The sequence below is a fragment of the Anomaloglossus baeobatrachus genome, chromosome 2 (genome assembly GCF_048569485.1).
Source record: "Anomaloglossus baeobatrachus isolate aAnoBae1 chromosome 2, aAnoBae1.hap1, whole genome shotgun sequence".
In the NCBI taxonomy this organism is placed as follows: domain Eukaryota; kingdom Metazoa; phylum Chordata; class Amphibia; order Anura; family Aromobatidae; genus Anomaloglossus; species Anomaloglossus baeobatrachus.
In genome coordinates, this window is record NC_134354.1 from 624,501,358 (window position 1) to 624,525,027 (window position 23,670).

At 45.4% G+C, this 23,670-nt stretch overlaps 1 protein-coding gene across 1 annotated transcript in view; it reads left to right on the forward strand.

The window, feature by feature from the left end:
• Positions 1 to 19,491, forward strand: part of DNAJC15 (DnaJ heat shock protein family (Hsp40) member C15) — a 53,167-nt gene extending 33,676 nt beyond the window's left edge. The window contains exon 6 of the mRNA XM_075336867.1: positions 19,270 to 19,491. Coding sequence (XP_075192982.1) covers positions 19,270 to 19,337 — 68 coding nt within the window. The 3' untranslated portion in view covers positions 19,338 to 19,491. The remainder of the gene's footprint in view (positions 1 to 19,269) is intronic.
• Positions 19,492 to 23,670: the final 4,179 nt, after the last annotated feature.

Consider the following 23,670-nt stretch of genomic DNA (forward strand, 5'->3'; position numbering starts at 1 on the left):
GGGATAGAGCGTTCCAGAGAATTGGTGCAGCTCGGGAGAAGTCTTGGATCCGGGAGTGGGAGATTCGAATTAGTGTGGATGTTAGTCGAAAGTCATTTGCAGAGTGTAGAGAACGGGTGGGGTGATAGACATAGAGGAGGGTGGAGATGTAGGGGGGTGCCGCACTGTGGAGAGCTTTGTGGGTGAGAACAAGCAGTTTGAATTGGATCCTGTGATATATGGGCAGGCAGTGCAATGACTGGCACAGAGCACCCCTTTGAAAAGTTGTCTCTGTAATATAGAGATCATTGCATTAAATATTTATTAACCAGGTTCTATATCTGTCCCTGTACCTCTCCTCTTCACATTAAGGTTGGCGTTAATGTGGAATGTACTTTTTCATGTCTATACACTTTTCTGACAAGATGATTTTTGAGACCTGTCATAAGACTCTCAGATAATTTTGTAACACTCGTGGATTTCTGGAGACAGTGGCTGACTTCTCCAATGAGTGAACAGAAGAGATCCCCTCTGATTAACATGACAAGGGTCTATTATAGGAATGTGTCATCAGATTTCACATTAAAAGATGCGTACATTATAACATCAGTCATTGATCCAGTGTGTAATCCTTTTTTATAGTTTTCCCACTTCTTAGCAAGATAAACATTTCATGACTCCAGCTCTTCTTCTTCTTTCTTTTTTTTCTTTATTAAATATCAACCAGGAAAACGTTTAAAAGGATGATACAACCAGTGTGATATAGATTTCTGAGATAGGTCTGATGAGACTGGTGTAATTAAAGGGGTACTCCGGGGAGGAGAGAAAAATAATCTTCAACTGACCCTTCCCTCATAACCTATAAAGATGAGCTGCACAGTGCAGTTCCAGATCCTCACACTACCTGTAATTCAGGGTGACGCTATATTTTTAATATTTTGCTACTTTTGCACACTAACCACTTTATAAAGTGTTTTGCTTCACTATATTCTTACAGCTATAACATATTTACAAAAAAATGTATTTTTGCTTTTTTTCTGATCATTGAATGGGTTAAATCATTTGGAAGGTTTGTATTTCAGCTCATTCTAGATGCACAGTTTCCAAATTTGTGTACTTATTTTTCAAGTTTTGTTTTACATGAAAACTGCATATTAAGTGCCAAAACTTTTTTTTTTTTTATTTAATTTTCTACTTAATCTTCCTACGGGTCTGATCATTGATCTAATATACTGCAATAACAGCAAACCAGGGTAATTTTTTCATTGCCATTTCAACCATCATCACCCTGCAATTGCCTTATATCCCTAATATATACACACACACACACACACACACACACACACACACACACACACACGCGCAAGCAATGCTGGGCAGGACCTGTTTTTTCCTGACTAGTTCACGTAATCACTCCCTTCCCTATCCATATAGTTTTCTCTATAACATAGCAGCATTTCAGAGTTAAAGGTAACCTGTCAGCATATTTTTGCTACCTCCTCTGAGAGCAGCATGATGTAGTCAAAGACATTCTGAATCCACTGATGTACCACTTAGATTACTGGCTGCAGCCATTCTGACGCAACCTAAATTTTTAGGTTTAGTCCTGTAGCAGAGACCAGCTCTCTATCCTTGCCCACACCAGGCTCTCTATAGAGATTGTACATTGACAGTGAGGTGTCCATCTTGGACCCCCTATGCTCAGTGTGTTTTTAGCCATGCACAGTTAATCACACTAAAAATGTAAACAATAGAACGCACAGGTAAGAGAGGCATAGTTGCTTTTTGTTTTTTAGCCCTTACAGCATGCTGTCCTCTGCTTACTTAGCAGAAACCTGCTTACAGATTCCCTTTAAACATGGTTATTTGTAATGAGGGAGTCTGTCAGCATGAATCCCCTAACAGGTTCCCTTTAAACAGGCCACTGGTCTGATATTAACACCTGCTCCCTTTATTTTTATTCCAGTGCTTTTTAAAAGAAATCTGTCCCTGGGCATTTTTATTTTTTTTTTTTACCCTATGTAAGAGCATCATGCTGTAGGGACAGAGACCCTAATTACAGCGATGTCACTTCCTGAGCTGCTTGCTGTTATTTCGACTTATGAATAGTGTACACGCCACTGATTGCACAGTGTACACAGAACACTGCCATAGGCAGAAAGCTGTCACAGTGGTGGGGGCTCATGAATAGGGAGGACTATATGACAACAAGTTTACTAGTTCTCTAGTGATCTCCTGCTGATAAACTGAGCAGATCTTTAAGTGACATATTTCTGGAATCGGGGTCTCTGTCTCTACATTATGCTGCTTTCAGATTATGTGGCAAAACCCTGGTGACAGATTCCCTTGAAAGATCTAGTCTTGTAATGTTCACCAGGTCATGTGAGACACTTGCAGACTATCCTAAAGTGTGAAAGGATAACTTATACTTTTCATATGAAACCACCTGAAATCACATTACGTCACCCTGAGGTTAGGACCCAGGAAATATTGATAAAGCCTACAATCATCTATATATATAATTGCCTTATTCTGTCTGTCTGTCTGTCTGTCTGTCTGTCTGTCTGTCTGTCTGTCTGTCTGTCTGTCTGTCTGTCTGTCTGTCTGTCTGTCATGCTCCAAAATTGTGTCCTTACGGTGACACAAAGCTGATTGGCCGCTGGGCTCGCCATGGCCCCGCCCCCCCACACGGATTGGCCGCTCGCCCAGGCTGCGCCCCCACACGGATTGGCCAGCCGCTCGCCCAGGCTCCGCCCCCCCCACAGATTGGCCTCTCGCCCCGGCACCCTGCAGGCATTGGCAATTCGGCCACGCCACGCCCCGCCCCCCTCACGCAATGCACGTTAGCTCTGGCCCCACCCCCTCCCTCCTCCCGCGCATTTCTCGAACTGACACGGCTGTCACGGAGGTGAGTACGGTACTCCCTGCCCACCCCCCCCCCCCTCCCCCCCCCGCCCCCGCCCCCGCCCCCGCCCCCGCTCGCACAGGACTGGTGTGGATACGTTGCTAACCATGCTCGCATGGTTACAAGCGCTGTCACGGAGGTGAGTACTGTACTCCCTCCCCCCCCCCTCCCCCCCCCGGCCCCCCGCTCGCACGGCAGTGGTGGGAGTGGTGTGGATACGTTGGTATCAAGCCCATCAAGGTCCTGCTGCGCCAGAAGATCCACACGCACACACACAAACATACACACACATCAGATCACACTCACACTCACTCTTACACACACCTCACACACACCTCACACACACCTCACATCGCATCCACATACTCACGACATCCTGGGATATCGCTTGCTTCTCGGCGGCGAAAATGTGCTGTTGTGATCTTCCAGGACCTGACGGAGGATCACATGGCCAGAAGCATGTGATATCCCCGGATGTTGTGAGTATGAGCGCGTAAGTGCGATATCGTCAGTGTCTGTGTGTGTGAGTGGATGCGATCGGGTGTGTGTGAGTGGATGCGATCGGGTGTGTGTGAGTGGATGCGATCGGGTGTGTGTGAGTGGATGCGATCGGGTGTGTGTGAGTGGATGCGATCGGGTGTGTGTGTGAGTTGATGCGATCGGGTGTGTGTGTGAGTGGATGCGATCGGGTGTGTGTGTGAGTGGATGCGATCGGGTGTGTGTGTGAGTGGATGCGATCGGGTGTGTGTGTGAGTGGATGCGATCGGGTGTGTGTGTGAGTGGATGCGATCGGGTGTGTGTGTGAGTGGATGCGATCGGGTGTGTGAGTGTCGGCAGAGGACCAGGCCGTGCTGGAGGAGGCTGGGAGCAGAGACGCTGATCATGGGGAAGAGGGGAATGCTGATGCTGAAGGAGGCTGGGATGGGAAGGCTGGGAGGAAGGAGGCTGGGACGAGAGAGGCTGATCCTCAGGAAGGCTGAGGAGGGGAGGCTGATGCTGAGGGAGGCTGGAAGGAGAGAGGCTGAGCAAACGTGCTCCATCCGCCATACTGCGCACTCCCAAACGTGGTCCATCCGCCATGCTGCGCACTCCCAAACGTGGTCCATCCGCCATGCTGCGCACTCCCAAACGTGCTCCATCCGCCATGCTGCGCACTCCCAAACGTGCTCCATCCGCCATACTGCGCACTGGAGCACGTTTGGGAGTGCGCAGCATGGCGGATGGAGCACGTTTGAGAATGCGCAGCATGGCGGATGGAGCACGTTTGGGAGTGCGCAGCATGGCGGATGGAGCACGTTTGGGAGTGCGCAGCATGCCGGATGGTGCACGATCGGGAGTGCGCAGTATGGCGGATGGAGCACGTTTGGGAGTGCGCAGCATGGCGGATGGAGCACGTTTAGAAGTGCGCAGCATGGCGGATGGACCACGTTTGGGAGTGCGCAGCATGGCGGATGGAGCACGTTTAGGAGTGCGCAGCATGGCGGATGGAGCACGTTTGCAAGTGCGCAGCATGGCGGGTGGAGCACGATGGGAGGTGCACACCTCCCCCCAACACACACACACACGCGCACTGCACAACACACACACACTAGGAATCACAAACAACGCCCTACACAGACACCCACACAGACAACGCTGCACACACAAATATACGCACATACTGCACAACACACACATTGCTCAAAACATACCTCCCCCCAAAACACACCACACCCACACAAACCGCACAACACACACACACACACACAACGCTACAGACACACAGCGCTCCACAAACAACGCAACACACGCAACACACATACAACACCGCTCTCACCCCCCGCGACACTCAGAACATGTACAGCGCCCTACACAAACACTTGGTAACTACACACAACAACATCTATATATATATATAACAAAAATCATACATGAACTACACAATACGTAAATTCTAGAATACCCGATGCGTAGAATCGGGCCACCTTCTAGTAGTATGATATGGGCTCAGTGGAAACTACAGTGTAGCAGCAGCAGTTACTCTGATGACATGCTCAGCTCCCTTATAGCCAAAGGCGGCTCCATTGTAATCTTCATGTACGTTCATCATCTGCACCAGTACATGAAGAACCCTTGCTCAGTCCCACCTCCTCCGGTGCTGAGAAGTGGACTATATTTTCTCTGCTGCATTTGTTTGCAGTGAACCTGCCGCTATTTTCTTTCCCGTCCTCTCCAATTCTAGCTGTCCAGGTCGGCTCATGTCTACATTATTGTAAAGCAGGTTGTGCTTAATCATTTATAACCGGTGTTGCTAAAACTGGAGAAAAAAAGTCTGCTCAATCACTTCCATTTTGGTAATACACAAGAAATAAAAGCTCTTCTGAGTGAGATTGCCTTCTGTAAACTTGCCATAAAATATTAATGCCATTCAGAGTTTGGAAATTACAGGCTGCAGAGCCGGAGCACAAATGCTGTAACTAGCCAGGTTTTGAATGTAAATGATTTATTTTACAGAAAGACTATTATTATAACTTCTAAGTAGACCGCATCTGCTGGAGAAAAGCTCACCCATATGCTCAGCCTGCATCAGCTTAAAAATAGCAGATGGGAAAACATTACGCTGTATTTCAAAAGTCAAAGAGGAGACTATTTTTTGCTTTCCTTATAGTAAGATTTACTACGCTCTTCACGTTTTATAACACCGTGCTGATACTTTACCCGTACCATTAAATATAACCTCTGAACCTAGGGGTATTTTCAGAAATGGACATATCCTGGATATGATGTTATAGTGATCAGAATATATATATATATATATATATATATATATATATATATATATATATATATATATATATATATATATATATATAATTTGCCTTATTCTGTCTGTATGTCTGTCATGCTCCAAAATTGTGTCCTTACGGTGACACAAAGCTGATTGGCCGCTGGGCTCGCGATGGCCCCGCTCCCCCCACACGGATTGGCCTCTCGCCCCGGCTCTCTGCAGGCCCCACCCCCCTCACGCAATGCACGCTCGCTCTGGCCCAACTGACACGGAGCTCCGACTCACAGGTGAGTACACACACACACATCAGATCACACTCACTCTCACACACACCTCACACATCACATCCACACACTCACAACATCCTGGGATATCGCTTGCTTCTACACCGGCTCCGTCACGATCCCAGCAGCGCCAGACATAACCTTGCGATGCTGAGATCTTCACGGAGCCCGTGAACGCTGGTAACCATTATACATATCGGGTAACTAAGGTCCCTTGGTTACCCGATGTGTATCATAGTTACCAGTGTACACCGGCTCACACTCCCTCTCACACACACCTCACACATACATCACATCGCATCCACACACTCACAGCATCCGGCGATATCGCTTGCTTCTCGGCCTCGATACTGTGCTGTTGTGACCTTCCAGGACCTGCCGGAGGATCACATGGCCAGAAGCAACTGGTATCTCCGGATGTTGTGAGTATGAGCGCGTATGTGCAATATCGTCAATGTGTGTGTGCGTGAGTGTATGCGATCGGGTGTGTGTGAGTGTATGCGATCGGGTGTGTGAGTGTCGGCAGAGGAGCATGGCGTGCTGGAGGAGGCTGGGAGGAGAGAGGCTGATCCTGGGGAAGGCTGGGATGGAGAGGCTGATGCTGGGGACAGAGAGGCTGATGCTGGGATGAGAGAGGCTGATGCTGGGATGAGAGAGGCTGATGCTGGGATGAGAGAGGCTGATGCTGGGGACAGAGAGGCTGATGCTGGGGACAGAGAGGCTGATGCTGGGGACAGAGAGGCTGATGCTGGGGACAGAGAGGCTGATGCTGGGGACAGAGAGGCTGATGCTGGGGACAGAGAGGCTGATGCTGGGGACAGAGAGGCTGATGCTGGGGACAGAGAGGCTGATGCTGGGGACAGAGAGGCTGATGCTGGGGACAGAGAGGCTGATGCTGGGGACAGAGAGGCTGATGCTGGGGACAGAGAGGCTGATGCTGGGGACAGAGAGGCTGATGCTGGGGACAGAGAGGCTGATGCTGCGGGGAGAGAGGCTGATGCTGCGGGCAGAGAGGCTAATGCTGCGGGTAGAGAGGCTGATGCTGGCGCAGCATGGCGGATGGACCACGTTTGGGAGTGCGCAGCATGGCGGATGGAGCACGTTTGGGACTGCGCAGCATGGGAGATGGAGCACGATGGGGGGTGCGCAGCATAGGGGATAGAGCACGATGGGGAGTGCGCTGCATGGGGGATGGAGCACGATGGGGAGTGCGCTGCATGGCGGATGGAGCACGTTTGGGAGTGCGCTGCATGGCGGATGGAGCACGTTTGGGAGTGCGCTGCATGGCGGATGGAGCACGTTTGGGAGTGCGCAGCATGGGGGATGCAGCACGTTTGGGAGTGCGGAGTATGGCGGATGGAGCACGTTTGGGAGTGCGCAGCATGGCGGATGGACCACGTTTGGGAGTGCGCAGCATGGCGGATGGAGCACGTTTGGGAGTGCGCAGCATGGGAGATGGAGCACGATGGGGGGTGCGTAGCATAGGGGATAGAGCACGATGGGGAGTGCGCTGCATGGGGGATGGAGCACGATGGGGAGTGCGGAGTATGGCGGATGGAGCACGTTTGGGAGTGCGCAGCATGGGGGATGCAGCACGTTTGGGAGTGCGGAGCATGGCGGATGGAGCACGTTTGGGAGTGCGCAGCATGGCGGATGGACCACGTTTGGGAGTGCGCAGCATGGCGGATGGAGCACGATGGGGGGTGCGCAGCATAGGGGATGGAGCACGATGGGGGGTGCGCAGCATGGGGGATGGAGCACGATGGGGAGTGCGCTGCATGGGGGATGGAGCACGATGGGGAGTGCGCTGCATGGGGGATGGAGCACGATGGGAAGTGCGCTGCATGGGGGATGGAGCACGATGGGGAGTGCGCTGCATGGGGGATGGAGCACGATGGGAAGTGCACACCTCCCCCCAACACACGCACGCACGCGCGCGCGCGCACTGCACAACACACCACACACACACACACACACACTGGGAACCACAAACAACTGCCCTACACAGACACCCACACACAGACAACGCTGCACACACAAATATACGCACATACCGCACAACACGCACTGCACAAAACATACCTCCCCCCAAAACACACCACACACACATAAACCGCGCAACACACACACACACAACGCTACAGACACACAGCGCTCCACAAACAACGCAACACACAAACAACACCGCTCTCACCCCCCGCCACACCCAGACAACACCCAGAACATGTACAGCCCCTACACAAACACTTGGTAACTGCACACAACAACATATATATATATATATATATATATATATATATATATATATATATATATATATATATATATATATATATATATATATATATATATATATATATTAATATATATAATATAATATATATTAATATAATATATATATATATATATATATATATACATATATATATGTGTATATATAGTAAAACCTGATTCATATAGTCATCTTGTAAAACCATCTACACACCTTAAGGCCCTGTGCGCACGCTGCGGATTTTGCTGCGGAATTGCTGCAGAAAATGTGTCTAACATTGCTGCAGTCATTCCCCAGCAAATCCTATGCGTTTTAAAAAAATGCTGTGCGCACACTGCGGTTTTTTTTATACCCGTGGATTTTCCACTGCGTAATTAATGAGCATGTCACTTCTTTTCCACATGAACCTGCTGTTTTTGCCATAGATAATGGTAAAAATCCGCGGGGACCAACTTGCGGTAAATCCGCGGTAAAACCGCATGCGGATTTCGTTGTGGTTTTGGTGTGTTTTTTTTTTTTTTGTTTTTTTTACTGCGGGTGCGGGATTCTTTAAGAGGGTCCAATTTTTTTTCTTAAGAAAAAGGCACTTTCTAGTGCGCACATAGCCTTAAGGGGTTATTCAGGACCTTTGATTATTTTTGCTATGGGACTAAGAATTTTCAAGCAGATAGTTGCTGACTACCTGCCTAGCGCTGATCTCTGTAGGCATGATCTCTGCAGGCTCAGCATGGTCATGGACCGTTCCTGCCAGCGATTCTGAAGATTCCTGTGTCGTCATGTTAGCAGAGTAGCTTCATCTTTTCTGCTCTGTTGACTGGGCGTCTCTGCTGATGTCATGCTATAATTGGCAGCCTGCTCCCCGCTGCCCAACTGCAGGGAGCCAGCTATCTGTTAGCATAACCTCAGCAGTGACACCCTGGGCCCTGAGCAGACCAGAAGAGGAAGAACTGCTCTCTTGACGTGATGTCAAATGAAACAACAGAATTACAGGCAACAATCTGCCTGTGAGATCTTTGCCTCATTATAAAAAATAAGCATAGTACCACATAACCCTTTAATATCAAAATTGTAACACCAAGAAAGAAAAGTCATTGAGTTGTACAAATCACCAGATGGATAGACTTGTTGCTGATATGTAATTTGTTAAAAAAAAAAATAGGAAATAAAATTTTCAAAACATCTCGATGTATTCAGTATAAAGTATGAGCACAATAACAGAAGTACACACACTTACACAACTTGGCTTGCTTTCAGTGAGGTTATGAATGGTTGTCTGGGGGAATGTCCTGCCACACTAAATGCACTTGAGCACACAAATCATCAAGATCTGCTGCTGCCAGCTGCCATATAATTGCTGACTAATCACATCAAATATTTGTTCATTGGAAAACCGTTTCAAAGAATGCTATGTTAGCACATTTCAGCCATCCAGGCTGCTTACAGTAGTATGAGCAACATTCAACCTTTGAAAACAGCTCGTGGTACACTTTGGAGAAATGGCCGTACCACTGGTTATACAACCAAATCAATGTAACGCTGAGCTGATTATACCTGGAAAGAAATCTTAAGTTGACTGGCTACGATACATTATGCCACCTCACACCACAATCTCAGGAGTAGGCATGATGTGACATTCTCTCATGAAAGCCTCTTCATGGTGTTTTCCATGTTGTCTCAAAACAAATCTTTGGCTATCATTTGCATCCAAGCTAAAAGCAGAGCCCATGGGTGAAGAGGATAAGCCTCCATTGTTCTCTTGCTTTGCAGCATGATGGCCTCTGAGAGCCGTGGTATGAGTAAGGTCAATCGAACACCTGTAGCTGGATGTTGTGCAAATGACTTCTGAAGGTTAAGCTGGGTTTACACACTGCAACATCGCAAAGGACATCGCTGTAACGTCACCGGTTTTGTGACGTAACAGCGACCTCCCTAAGTCTCTGCTAAGTCGCTGGTGAGCAGTCAAACAGGCAAACCTGGCCAACAATTCAACAGCGATCCGGACCTGCAGAACGACCTAGCTGGTTGTTTGGGGACGTTGATAAGCAGCCTTTTGAAAGGGAAGTTGCTAACAAAGTCGCTGCAAAGTCTTTCACACGCTGAAACTTTCCAGCGATGCATGCTGCACAGCGGGAAACAAAGGACCTAGGAATGGTCCTGAACGATTTGTAACGATTACAACTTCACAGCAGGGGCCGGGTCGCTGATAGGTTTCACACACTGCAACATCGCAAACAACATCGCTATCGCGTCACAAAACCGGTGACGTTACAGCGATGTCGTTTGAGATGTTGCAGTGTGTAAACCCAGCTTAAGTGCAGACACTGATGCCTTAGGCTGTCTTCACACTTGCGTTGTTTTGCATTCGTCACAATCAGTTGTGTGACTGACTCAATGGATGCGTTGCACATAGTGGCACAACTGATGTGACTGATGCTGCAAAACAACGATCCGTTGTTTTGGGGGTTTTTTTTACTGTGTTACCGGCGGCAGGCTATTGTGAATGAAAAGCAAACAAAATAAAAGTCGACCGATCAGCTGATTGCTGTCAAAAGCCGGCCGCTGGGCGATCAGCTGATCATTCACAAAAGCCGCCGCCGGCCAGTCAGCTGATTGTTCGGCTGCCGAGATAGAAACATTGATTTCAATGATTAAACAGAAGAACTGAGCATGCGCAGTGGAAAAAAAAGGATTCCGCATCTCCAAAAAACGCTACATGCTGCATTCCTGACGCCTGACGGTCAGTCGTTCCACGACTGATCCGTCACGCGGCTGATGCAACGCAGGCACATTAGTTGCAATGCGTCGTCAATACAAGTCTATGGGAAGCGGCTCAAGCTGTTAACGGATTGCGCTGTTTTCCAAAGCGGCGGATTGAGACTAACGCAAGTGTGAAAGTAGCCTTAGGCGGGCTTTACACACTACGATATATCAAACGATATGTCGTCGGGGTCACGTCGTAAGTGACACACATCCGGCATCGTTTGATATATCGTAGCGTGTGACGGCTATGAGCAAGTGTGAACGAGCAAAAATAATCACCTTATTGTTGCGCATTGACACGTCGCTCATTTTCTAAAAATCGAACGTCCGGTTGTTCATTGTTCCCGAGGCAGCACACACCGCTCCGTGTGACACCCCGGGAACGATGAACACCGCTTACCTGCGCCCCGCCGACAATGCGGAAGGAAGGAGGTGGGCGGGATGTTTACGTCCCGCTCATCTCCGCCCCTCTGTTTCTATTGGCCGGCCGCTGGGTGACGTCGCTGTGACTCCGAACGTCCCTCCCCTTTCAGGAAGAGGATGTTCGCCGCCCACAGCGAGGTTATTTGGAAGGTAAGTATGTGTGACGGGGGTTACAACTTTGTGCGACACGGGCAAGAAATTGCCTGTGCTGCACAAACAATGGGGGCGGGTGCGATCACACGAGAAATTGATGCGTGTAAAGCAGCTTTTAGGCTTGGTATGTCACATCCATTTTTACTTGCAGTACAGAATAGATCATTGGTAATAATATAATTATTCACTTATATAGCGCTATTAATTCCACAACGCTTTACATACATTAGCAGCATTGCCTCCTATTGGGACTCACAATCTAAATTCCCTATCAGTATGTCTTTGGAGTGTGGGAGAAAACCGGAGTACCCGGAGGAAACCCTCGCAAACACAGGGAGAACATACAAACTCCTTACAGATGTTGCCCTTGGTCAGATTTGAACCCAGAACACCAGCACTGCAAGACTGCCGTGCTCCTACTGAGCCACCGTGCCACCCATGGTAGAATCATTGGTAAAATTCTCCGTGGTGTCCCAGGAGCTGTTTTTGTAAACAACAACGCCATGCCACATGTTGATCATTGTTAAACGTGCTACCATGGCTCACAGCATCTCCAAAGTTGTCTCCAATCAAGCAAATTGGTGACTACATTATTTAACAATTGCAAACGGAGTTCCTAGCAGCAGATCTTGATTATTTGCGTAACCAAGTACATTCAACGTGGCAGAACAGTCCTCAGACAAACGTTAATCATTGATAGCTGGCAAGGCATGTAAGGGCATGTATTTCTGCATGCAGCGTTCATAATCAATATTGAATAAATCAAGATGTTTTGAAAATTTTTCAATATTTGCATATCATTAACTTGTCTACTTTTGATTTCCATAATTCACAACTTTTCTTTTTTGGTGTTGCAATTTCAATATTTAAGAGTGTATATTATCATAATGAACAACATCTACAAGGAGTCTGTATGTGCTTCCCATGTTTGTGTGGGTTTCCTCCAGGTTCTCTGGTTTCCTTCAACACTCCAAAGACATACAGATTGGGGCTTACTATCTATATTCCCTGTGGGGACATTGGTGATGCCTGTAAAGCGCTGACACACAGAATCAAGCTACTAGCTTATATTGCTATACCTAAATATACACCCTCCACAAAAGCTGCCATCATTGTACGTCATTATTTCATATTGAGTTAATGCTCTAAAAATACACAATTTACTTTTTATATAGTAAAAGTTTAGTCTATATGAATTCTCTCACTACATCGGAACATACAATTACTTATGACTTTACTGGTGCCATTGCTAGTAGTAAAATCAGTAATAGTTAGTAAAATGTAGCCTTTAGTTATATTATAAAACCACTTCGGTCACACAGGGTCTTTTACAAGCCATTTGAAACATTCTCATAATATATGGGGCTAGGCTTTCCTGCGTTGTCTAATAGGAAGGGGAGAACATATTTTAGGGTTATTTGTAGTCCCTGGTGCCTAAGGTTTATTTATGGCTTCCTATTATTCATTTAATACTCTGAATACTGTAAAGCAACATAGTAACACAGTGAAGAGAATTGTAAAAAAAACAAAAGTGTTGTAGTTTTGTATCTGGGCAAGATAGGAAGAACTTAGTTTATAGACACTCACTTCTTTAATAGTAATTAGTGAAGATAAGAAACTGATCTTACAAGGAAATATGCTTCCCCACTTATCCGTTTTTTTTATTTTTTTAAAACTCTTGCACTGATCAATCATTTTTAATAACTGCTCAAAGCTTTCTACAAATCTGTCTGCACTCGTTATAAAAGCCTATGGAAAGATGGGATGGAGAGAAGTTGGAAGAAAAAAAAGACAAAGCATACAAAGAGAAAATGTGGAGGCTTCTAATGTAGAAAAACTCCTAAAATGCAGGAAACATGTCCCATAATGGCAAGAAAGAACGTTATTTTTCATGTATACTCCTATGACAGCTTATTCTGATAAATCACCTGCAAGCAGTTACTCTTTAATGCTGAAGTTACATCTACACAGATACTGAATAGTTATTGTACATTTGCGCTCTCACCCACATACACCTGCATCTTGGAGAAAGTCTAATCTTCCATTTCTCAGCTCTGAAAACACTGGCAATCAGAATAAATCTCTGGCTCAACAACCCATTTTTTTAATGATTTTGTACATATTACAGCATATTTTAATGACTCAACCATGAAAACTTAAAGTGGCCATATACGTACAGTGGGGGAAATAAGTACTTGATCCCTTGCTGATTTTGTAAGTTTGCCCACTGACAAAGACATGAACAGCCTATAGTTTTAAGGGTAGGTTAATTTTAGCAGTGAGAGATAAAATATGAAACATAAAATCCAGAAAATCACTTTGTATACATTATATAAATATATTTGCATTTTGCCGAGAGAAATAAGTATTTGATCCCCTACCAACCAATAAGAGTTCTTGGTCCTACAGACTTAGATGCTCCTAATCAACTAGTTGCCTGCATTAAAGACAGCTGTCTTAGAGTAAGTTCACACTTACGTTGTTTTGCATCAGTCACAATCAGTTGTGTGACTGATGCAACGGATGCGTTGCAGACAGTGGCACAAATGAGGTGACTGATGCTGCAAAAAAAAAGATCCTTTTTTTTTTATACGGTTTGGCCGGCTTTTGTGAACGATCAGCTGATCGTTCACAAAAGCCGGCTGATCAGCTGATTGTTCACAATAGTCGGCAAATCAGCTGATCGACCGGCTTTTGTGAACCATCAGCTGATCGTTCACAAAAGCTGGCTGCCGGGTGATCAGCTGATTGTTGACAATAGCCGGGCGATTAGCTGATCGTACACAGTAGCCGGGCGATCAGCTGATCGCTCACAGTAGCTGGCCGCCGGCCAATCAGCTGATCGTTCCGGCCACTGGAACTAAATTTACAGTCAATCATGGTTTTTTACCGTGCGCATGCTCACAGTAAAAAACTGATCCGCCGCACACAAAAAACGTTACATTCAGCGTTTCTCCCACCTGACGGTCAGTCAGTAAACGACTGATCCGTCACGCGAGGATGAAACACAATTCCATCAGTCACAATCTGTCACTAATAAAAGTCTATGGGGAAAAATGGATTCCTGCAAAATATGCAGCATACCGTAATCCCTCAAGGCAACGGATTGTGACTGATGCTAAACAACGCAAGTGTAAACTTACCCCTAAATTGTCACCTGTATAAAAGACTCGTGTCCACAAACTCAATTAATCAGTCAGACTCTAACCTCTACAGCATGGGCAAGACAAAAGAGCTTTTTAAGTATGTCAGAGACAAGATCATAGACCTACACAAGGCTGGAATGGGCTACAAAACCATAAGTAAGGTACTGGTTGAGAAGGAGATAACTATTGGTGCAATAGTAAGAAAATGGAAGAAATACAAAATGCGTGTCAATCGACATCGATCTGGGGCTCCATGCAAAATCTCATCTCATGGGGTATCCAGGATCATGAGAAAGGTGAGAGATCAGCCTAAAACTACACGGGGGAACTTGTTAATGATCTCAAGGCAGCTGAGACCACTATCACAAAGAATACCATTGATAACACATCACACCGTAATGGATTAAAATCCTGCAATGCCCACAAAGTCCCAGTGCTCAAGAAGGCACAGAAGGTGCTGTGGTCAGATAAGACAAAAATTTAGCTCTTTGGCAATAACAAATGAACCCTATGCCCGAAATAACACCATCCCCACTGTCAAGCATGGAGGTGGAAACCTTATGTTTTGGTGGTGTTTCTCGGCTACGGGCACAGGACTACTTCACCGCATCAGTGGGACAATGGATGCAGCCATGTACCTTTAAAATCCTGAGTGACAACCCCCTTCTTTCTGCCAGGACATTAAAAATGGGTAGTGTCTGGGTCTTCCAGTACGACAATGACCCAAAACATACAGCCAAGACAACAAAGAAGTGGCTCAATAACAAGCACATTAAGATCACTGAGTGGCCTAGCCAGTCTCCAGAACTTATTCCCATAGAAAACTTATGAAGGGAGCTGAAGCTACGAGTTTGTAATAGACGGCCTCAAAATCTAAATGATATTTAAAGATCTGCAAAGAGGAGTGGACCAAAATTCCTCCCGATATGTGCACAAACCTCATAATTGGCTACAAAAACGTCTGACTGCTGTGCTTGCCAACAAGGGTTTTTCCACCAAGTATTAAGTCTTGTTTGCCAGAGGGATCAAATACTTATTTCTCTCTGCAAAATGCAAATAAATTTATATAGTTTATACAATATGATTTTTCTTTATTTTATTTTGGATATTCTATCTCTCACTGTTAAGATTAACCTACGCTTAAAACTATAGACTGTTCATTTGTCAATCGGCAAACTTGCAAAATCAGCAAGGGATCAAATAATTATTTTCCCCACTGTAGATGAATTTTGGTTGAAAAGGTCAATTTTGAACATTTAGGTCAAAGATCATTTTAAAATGTACAATCATTTGCAACAGGTGATGCCAATGGAGGGGATTTTTTTAAGTTAAATTGCCTTCTCCTTTACCCAGTCGTAGCTAAATGTGATTTGTAGTCCTTTATGGAATTAAGAGCCACGATTGTAGCCTCCAAAATGTTATCTTGATCACTCTTGTTTTGAACACAGTGGGCGATCCCATGAAATACTATGAAAACTTTTAATAACGGTTTCTCGATTCATGAAAGCTTTTACACCAATATTTTGATGTAAAAAGCTTTGAAACTATAGACTGAACTAATTTTTTTATTTGATATTTGGCATTCTCCGGCATTTTTGCCCATCTCAGACAAAGTATGTAGAGCTAGAATGGGGCGTGGCAACCAGCAGTTGACAAATTCATGACCAGCGGCAGTCTTTACTACGCCACAAATCTTACTCCAGCAGGGACTGGAGTAGGATTTGTTGTGAACCGCACAACGAGATGCACAACAATTGTCCGGCTCTCTTGATTCATGAACAACGCCATTCTTGAGGAATTGGGCCATAGCATTTTCCTAATCCCATTGATGAAGTCTTCCACCGTTGGCATAACTGAATTATAAAAGAGATGAACACTACCGGCTTAATTCATAATTAAGCAGGTGCAGTCATATAATTCAGTATGTCAAGAGGATATAGAGATGGATATTGTATGCAGCCAGATACCAGTTACTCCTTTTTACGGTCCCCATTTATTAAAGGACAGTAAAAATGTACTTTCAAATTCTTACAGCTTTATGAACCTAGTTTTAATCAATGTGTTTTATTGGTGAATGGAAAAACAATAAAGGTGACGACCAAGTGTAATTGAGTAGGTCTTTGGCGTAAGTACATTCTTCTGCCAAGACATTTTGTGTACTTCCTTTATGTTAATAAACAACTATATTAATCATGTGGATGCCTTATACTTGTTTGATGTGTATATACTAGGTATTTTTTCCTGTTTTGAAATGGAAGGCAATGAAAGATATCACTTTCCCCAGACAGGCAACTGCTCTGCTGCAAAGTCATGGAGCAAACTGAGTTTCTACAATTATTACTGTCATAAGAATGTCCTATCCCTGATAAATATCCAAGTAGAGTCCTTCTATAGTTATTAATGCCTTCCTTTTCACTTCTGTGGAAGTTGTTCTCCACGTGGTAGATGTTTTCTGAACATATTTTTATCTTCTAGGAGAACCAGGTTCTAAAACCGTAATGTCCAATATACATAGTAATAATAACAAACCGAGGTAAGCCAACACCCAAACACAGTACCAGCAAGAGACTGTATATGAAATATCACAAATACATTGTCTACATTGTCAAAAACTAGCAATTGTATAGCAAGGGATACTTCCTAGAGGGCATTAGGTCGAATCATTTAATCATTTTGGTGGCTTTGTTGTAATTTAACAAAACATGTTGCACCTTTACCGTGCTATCTAGTGTATACAAAGGCATTGGTGCTAAGGTCATCCGGTTTAGCTTTGTCATATTATAGCTGTCAGATGTTGTAAGAACTTTAATTTGCCCTGTCTGTTTCTTTTAAAGCTTTGCATATGGCTTAAAACTGATAGTATAGTGCGAGGTGTAAATCTTTCTTTTCTTTTTTTTTTTTTCTTCCCCTCCCAAATCATATGGTTGCTGTTAGTGTATGCCAGTCTTCTACTAGGGTTCACCACGTACGTTCACTGATTTGGGTTGCTCCAAAATTTTATGGTGTAGGCTGTATACCAAAAAAGTCACACTGAAATTGACGAGTTTAATGGGTCAAATAAAATGCATTCACAAGGTAGACAAATGTATTTGTGGTATTTCATATATAGTCTCTTGTTGGTACTGTGATGTTTGGGTGTTGGCTTACCTCCATCTGTTGTAATGCTCTCATCAGATAGTATCCCGTAATAGGATTGCCATATTCAGTTGTGTACTCACCCATTTTTTCAACTTTACCAGCCAAACAAAAGGCAAAGTTAGATGCATTTTGTTCTGCTTTCGCCCACATGGAACAGTTTGGCATATTACTTATTAGGTTTAGTAATTTTACAGTTCTCGAGCCTTGTACAGAGTGGAAATATAAGAGCAGTTTTGACCCTGAATACAAAGGCAGGAATGTAGTTACTCCATGTTTTACTATATTACAGAGTTATTCACACTTAAAGAGAGTTCAGACTACATCTAGGGCTACCATTGTTCTTTAGTTCCGATCTGCCAATGCAGAAGATTGGGCTAAGCTAGGGCGCCCCTGCCAGGGCATGACTCACTCCCACTGTCTAGTAGAAGCCTCCTGTGTCATGCCTCCAGGTATCTGATCTCCTATTCTATAGGGCCATACTTAGTCTTCTGTTCTCATCTTTGTGGAGCTCTTACCAGTTGCATGTAGGGATACAAGTCTTAGTAGAAGGTTATTACAAGTGTAGGTTGCACGTGTAATAAAAAGAGGGTTTGTTCTTCTTCATGCAGTACTAGTACTAGTATTAGTTTTCCCACCGCAAGGACTTGTTTAGGTCATCCCATGGCTCCTGTGTCACCCAGTGAAGCATTTGAGAAATTAGGGTTTTTGGTACTCACCGTACAACTATTGTTAGTGTTTGTCTCTAGTGTCTGTATTCTTAGGGTCATCCTCCAGGTGGCAGCATAAAACCCATGATTCTTGCTTTCCTTAATGAAGGCTACAAGTGAGATTTTACAGGGAGTAGCTAAAATCCTCATATTCTTACCTATATCATTCCCTGCGTTACAGAGCCACCTTCCCAATTCTCCCCACTGGCCTTCTGTTTTTTTTAGACATAGTGATGTCATCTTGAATTCCCTACATGACCGCTGCAGCGGTCTTCACCAGCTTCAAAGGGTAAATGATGTGCGTATATATTATTGACCTAGGTGTGTTGCTGCTTGTGTGTAACTTTTTAAGTAACCAGGACAGCCTCTTTAAATTGATTGAGTGTACAGACCAGAAATATGGCTTTTATTATTGTAAACACGCAATCGCAAATGCAGATGTACGCACACGGACACACAAACATAACAGATATGTTCACAGTTTATTGCTGCTCCTTCTTTTTTTTTTTTCTCTCTTTGATTTAGCGTTGCCTGCGGATACTGTTATTTGCATGGATGCTCGACTTAATTTATAAACAGCAGTTGTCTGTCCTGTCACTCCTTCAAAGAATGAAGCTTTTAAAGAACTAGAACTCTACTCGCAGCATATCGTGTTTCTGGAAAGTAAAATAGCTGTGTGCATTTCATCTATTTAATTTGCATTTAACCGATTAAATCTTTTGTTTTTCATTTTAGGCGGATCCCCTTATTTAGCAATGAAAATAAATGAAGCAAAGGACTTACTGGAGTCTAGTAAACAATGACATAAGAGAGATGAATAATTAATTTGTATTAAAGCTATTTGCTGCCAGGAAAGATAGCGCACTGTCTGTGCCTGTCTACCTGTTAGCGAGATTTTTATTTTTTTTTTTTAAATGTTATTTATACACTTTATAAATATATATTTGATTAGAGAAACCATTCTCCCTTGTCTTATATTTTAACTGCAAGGAAATTGTTCAATGGTAAAACCACAACCGATGTCATACATGACCTGAATTTCATGGGTGTACGTTGCATGGACTAAATCAGCCGTCTCTTCGAATCTGCATATTTTTCAGCCTCTTTTGTGTACATGCCTGGGCAAATAGACATTGGTGTACCCTTGGCAAGCTCACAAGAGCAGGAGCTGTAGAAACTTCATCACATTCTGTGCCTGGATCCCAGCTGTTCTTATAAGGGGCCATCCGCCAGCTTCACAATCATCTCTCTCTTTGGACCATCGTCTTTATACATTGGATGCAGAGCACGTCCATGTAATGTGGAGAAAAAAAATAAATATGTAATAAAATGTTGTAGTCGCTGCCAGCTTCTCCCGGCAATCAACGGCTACTGGCTGAATAGAGCGGAAAACTCACAAACAACTTCAACAGGAGGGGAGGGAAAGCTATCCATTTTATTTAAAGGGAAGTGTCAGAGCTGGCAATTATATAAAATGTAAATTGTATGCGTAGCACATTAGAAATTACATTTTATAGGACTCATCAAGGCCCCCCTGAGCTTTAATAAGCAGTAAGTTCGAAAGATCAATCTATGCGAGTGGGCAGAAAAACAATGCCTGGCATCATTATGAATGTTCAGCTCCGGCTGTGAGCTGGGAGATGCCTAATATTCACAAGGAAATTAAAGAACAGGCCTACTGTGTTAATGGAGTATACAGTGGTGATCTACACTACCTTTGTTATGTGGAATGTGTTCTGAGGTCAATGAGCCATGTGAAATATTGAGCATGTAATGACCTATAAATGTTAGCATGCTGCAATCGAGGTTCCCTATAGAAAGCCTAAATGTTATGTCTCCTGCCATTTTATTTCAATCTTCCAATATACTAATTTGTTTTTAAATGTATGGGATTTTTTTTTCCCCTGTCAAAGTACAAATTTCAGTTGTACATTATAAAATAGATGTCATTTATAGTACAATGCAGAGACCGCTATTTTATGAAGTAGACCTGTCAATGGATTTTACTATTTAAAATGAAAACGTTATTAAAGGGAACCTGTCACCAAATTTGGCGATTATAACCTGCGGCCACCACCAGTAAGCTTTTATATACAGCATTCCAGAATACGAATGATTCCAGAACGTAAAAATCACTTTTATAATACCTAGGGGATGGTCCGGTCCGATGGGTGTCATTGCTCTCCGGTCCGACGCCTCCTCTCTGCGGCGATCGCGGTCCTCCTTCGGCCAAGCCCAGTATGGATGATGTGTTCTATGTCACCTACACAAGCCAGCATTGCGGTCCTGCACAGGCGTGCTTTGATCTGCCCTGCTCAGTGCAGGTAATGCGCAGATGCGAGGAAAGGTGAAAGACCACCCGTGCTTGCGCACTACAATACTTTGATCTGCTCTGAGCAGGGAAGATCAAAGCACGCCTTTGCAGGACCGCAATGTCGGCTTGTGTGGATGCTGTAGAGAGGAGGAGCCCATCGGACCGGACGGCCTAGGTGAGTATTAAAAAAGTGATTTTTACGTTCTACAGAACGGCCAGGGCTCTTATATACAACATTCCAGAACACTGTTTAGAAGGGCTTACTGGTGGTGGCCGCAGGATATACTCGCCAAATCTGGTGACAGGTTCCCTTTAAATAGATCCCTCAGACATAAGAGGTGACAATTTTTACTTACAAGATTCTGTTGCAGAACCAAAAGAGAGGGTATAGAGACAGAGCTCCTCCTTCCTCCTCTCCCCTCCTTTCTGCATAGAATTTTAGAAAAAACAACTGCCATCTCTTATTTCGGTAACACAAAAATCTTTATTCACTGACACAGATATTACCTGGCAATTGAGAATTTTGAAAAAGAATGTTCAGTACAGGAGGAGAAAGAAGCAAATTTGTCTGATAAAATATATTACAAAGTCGCTTATTTTCATGTGTATTGTTGATTTGTGAAATAAAAATGAAACGTCAAAATCTAAACTCCTCCAGACATTTTTATGCACCCGCACAGGAATATTCTCAGCTTAAAGCCTATTGGAGTCCCTCTACACCAGTGTTTCCCAACCTCAGTCCTCAAGAGGCAGCAACAGTGCATGTTTTCAGGATTTTCTTACTATTGCACAGGTGATTAATTGCGTGACCTGTGCAATACTAAGGAAATCCTGAAAACATGCACTGTTGGTGGCTCTTGAGGACTGGAGTTGGGGGAACACTGGTCTACACAGTTTAATGCCCCCACTGTGCCTTCTGTATGGTTTGATGCTCACACACTACATTACCCCCATAAAGTCTAATTCCTGGTATGATGCCTCCAATACATACTCAACTCTGCAACATCAACCGAAAAAGCTCTACAATATTGACACACAGCTCTGCTACATCAAAACACCCATAGTTCGTAGATTCCAAATATTTATACTTTTACTTTTATCTAAGGCAGGGGTGGGGAACCTTTTTAATGCCGAGGGCCATTTGGAATTTTCTACCAACCTTCGGGGGCCGCACAAAACTATCAACTTAAAATTACCCTGCTATACTTAGTCAAACAATTAACTCATCGTGGCGGCTGAAGCTTCTTGTTTTTGGTGCGGCTATATTATTCAATATTGATCTTATTGCTTCTCACAACTGTTTTTCCACGTTTGTGTCAGCTGGGACTGCTGTAAATACATCACAGGAGATGCTGAGGGCATATACATCACTGGGGAGGGCTGGAAGGACTAGACATCACTGGGGAGGGCTGGGAGGACTAGACATCACTGGGGAGGGCTGGGAGGACTAGACATCACTGGGGAGGGCTGGGAGGACTAGACATCACTGGGGAGGGCTGGGAGGACTAGACATCACTGGGGAGGGCTGGGAGGACTAGACATCACTGGGGAGGGCTGGGAGGACTAGACATCACTGGGGAGGGCTGGGAGGACTAGACATCACTGGGGAGGGCTGGGAGGATTAGACATCACTGGGGAGGGCTGGGAGGACTAGACATCACTGGGGAGGGCTGGGAGGACTAGACATCACTGGGGAGGGCTGGGAGGACTAGACATCACTGGGGAGGGCTGGGAGGACTAGAAATCACTGGGGAGGGCTGGGAGGACTAGACATCACTGGGGAGGGCTGGGAGGACTAGACATCACTGGGGAGGGCTGGGAGGACTAGACATCACTGGGGAGGGCTGGGAGGACTAGACATCACTGGGGAGGGCTGGGAGGACTAGACATCACTGGGGAGGGCTGGGAGGACTAGACATCACTGGGGAGGGCTGGGAGGACTAGACATCACTAGGGAGGATTATATATCACTTGGGAGGGCTGGGAGAAATTTAAGGACATTGCTAGGGGTTCTGACATACCAGGGGGGCACAGGCAGCAGTGTGAAGGCCGCAGGGGCATAGGCAGCAGTGTGGAGGCCACAGGGGCACAGGCTGCCGTGGGGAGGCCACAGGGGCACAGGCTGCCGTGGGGAGGCCACAGGGGCACAGGCTGCCGTGGGGAGGCCACAGGGGCACAGGCTGCCGTGGGGAGGCCACAGGGGCACAGGCTGCCGTGGGGGAGAGTGAGGAGCACAGGCTGCCGTGGGGGAGAGTGAGGAGCACAGGCTGCCGTGGGGGAGAGTGAGGAGCACAGGCTGCCGTGGGGGAGAGTGAGGAGCACAGGCTGCCGTGGGGGAGAGTGAGGAGCACAGGCTGCCGTGGGAATGCACGAGGAGGACGGGACACTGCACGGAGAACAGGCTGCAGTGGGAATGCGCAAGGTGGATGGGACGCTGCACGGAGCACAGGCTGCAGTGGGGATGTGCAGGGGCACACACAGGCATGGGAGCACAAACACACCTGTCGGACGCTGAGGTAGTAGCTTCTCTTCTGTGGAAAAAGAGCGAGTTGAGCGCTAACTCCACCCACAAAGTACGTCCTCACGCTAGCATGAGGACGTAAGCCATACAGGGTTTAAAGGGCCAGCAGCAAGCAAGACGCTGCTGCCTCCCGAGCTCTGTGGACTGTGCAATGTGCCCGGGGGCCGCAGAAAAGGTCATGGCGGGCCGCATACGGCCCGCGGGCCGGAGGTTCCCCACCCCTGATCTAAGGGGATAAAAAAATTCAGAAGTTTGTCCAAAAGAAAAATGTGCTTTTGTCGGCATTTTCCAAGAACCTGTA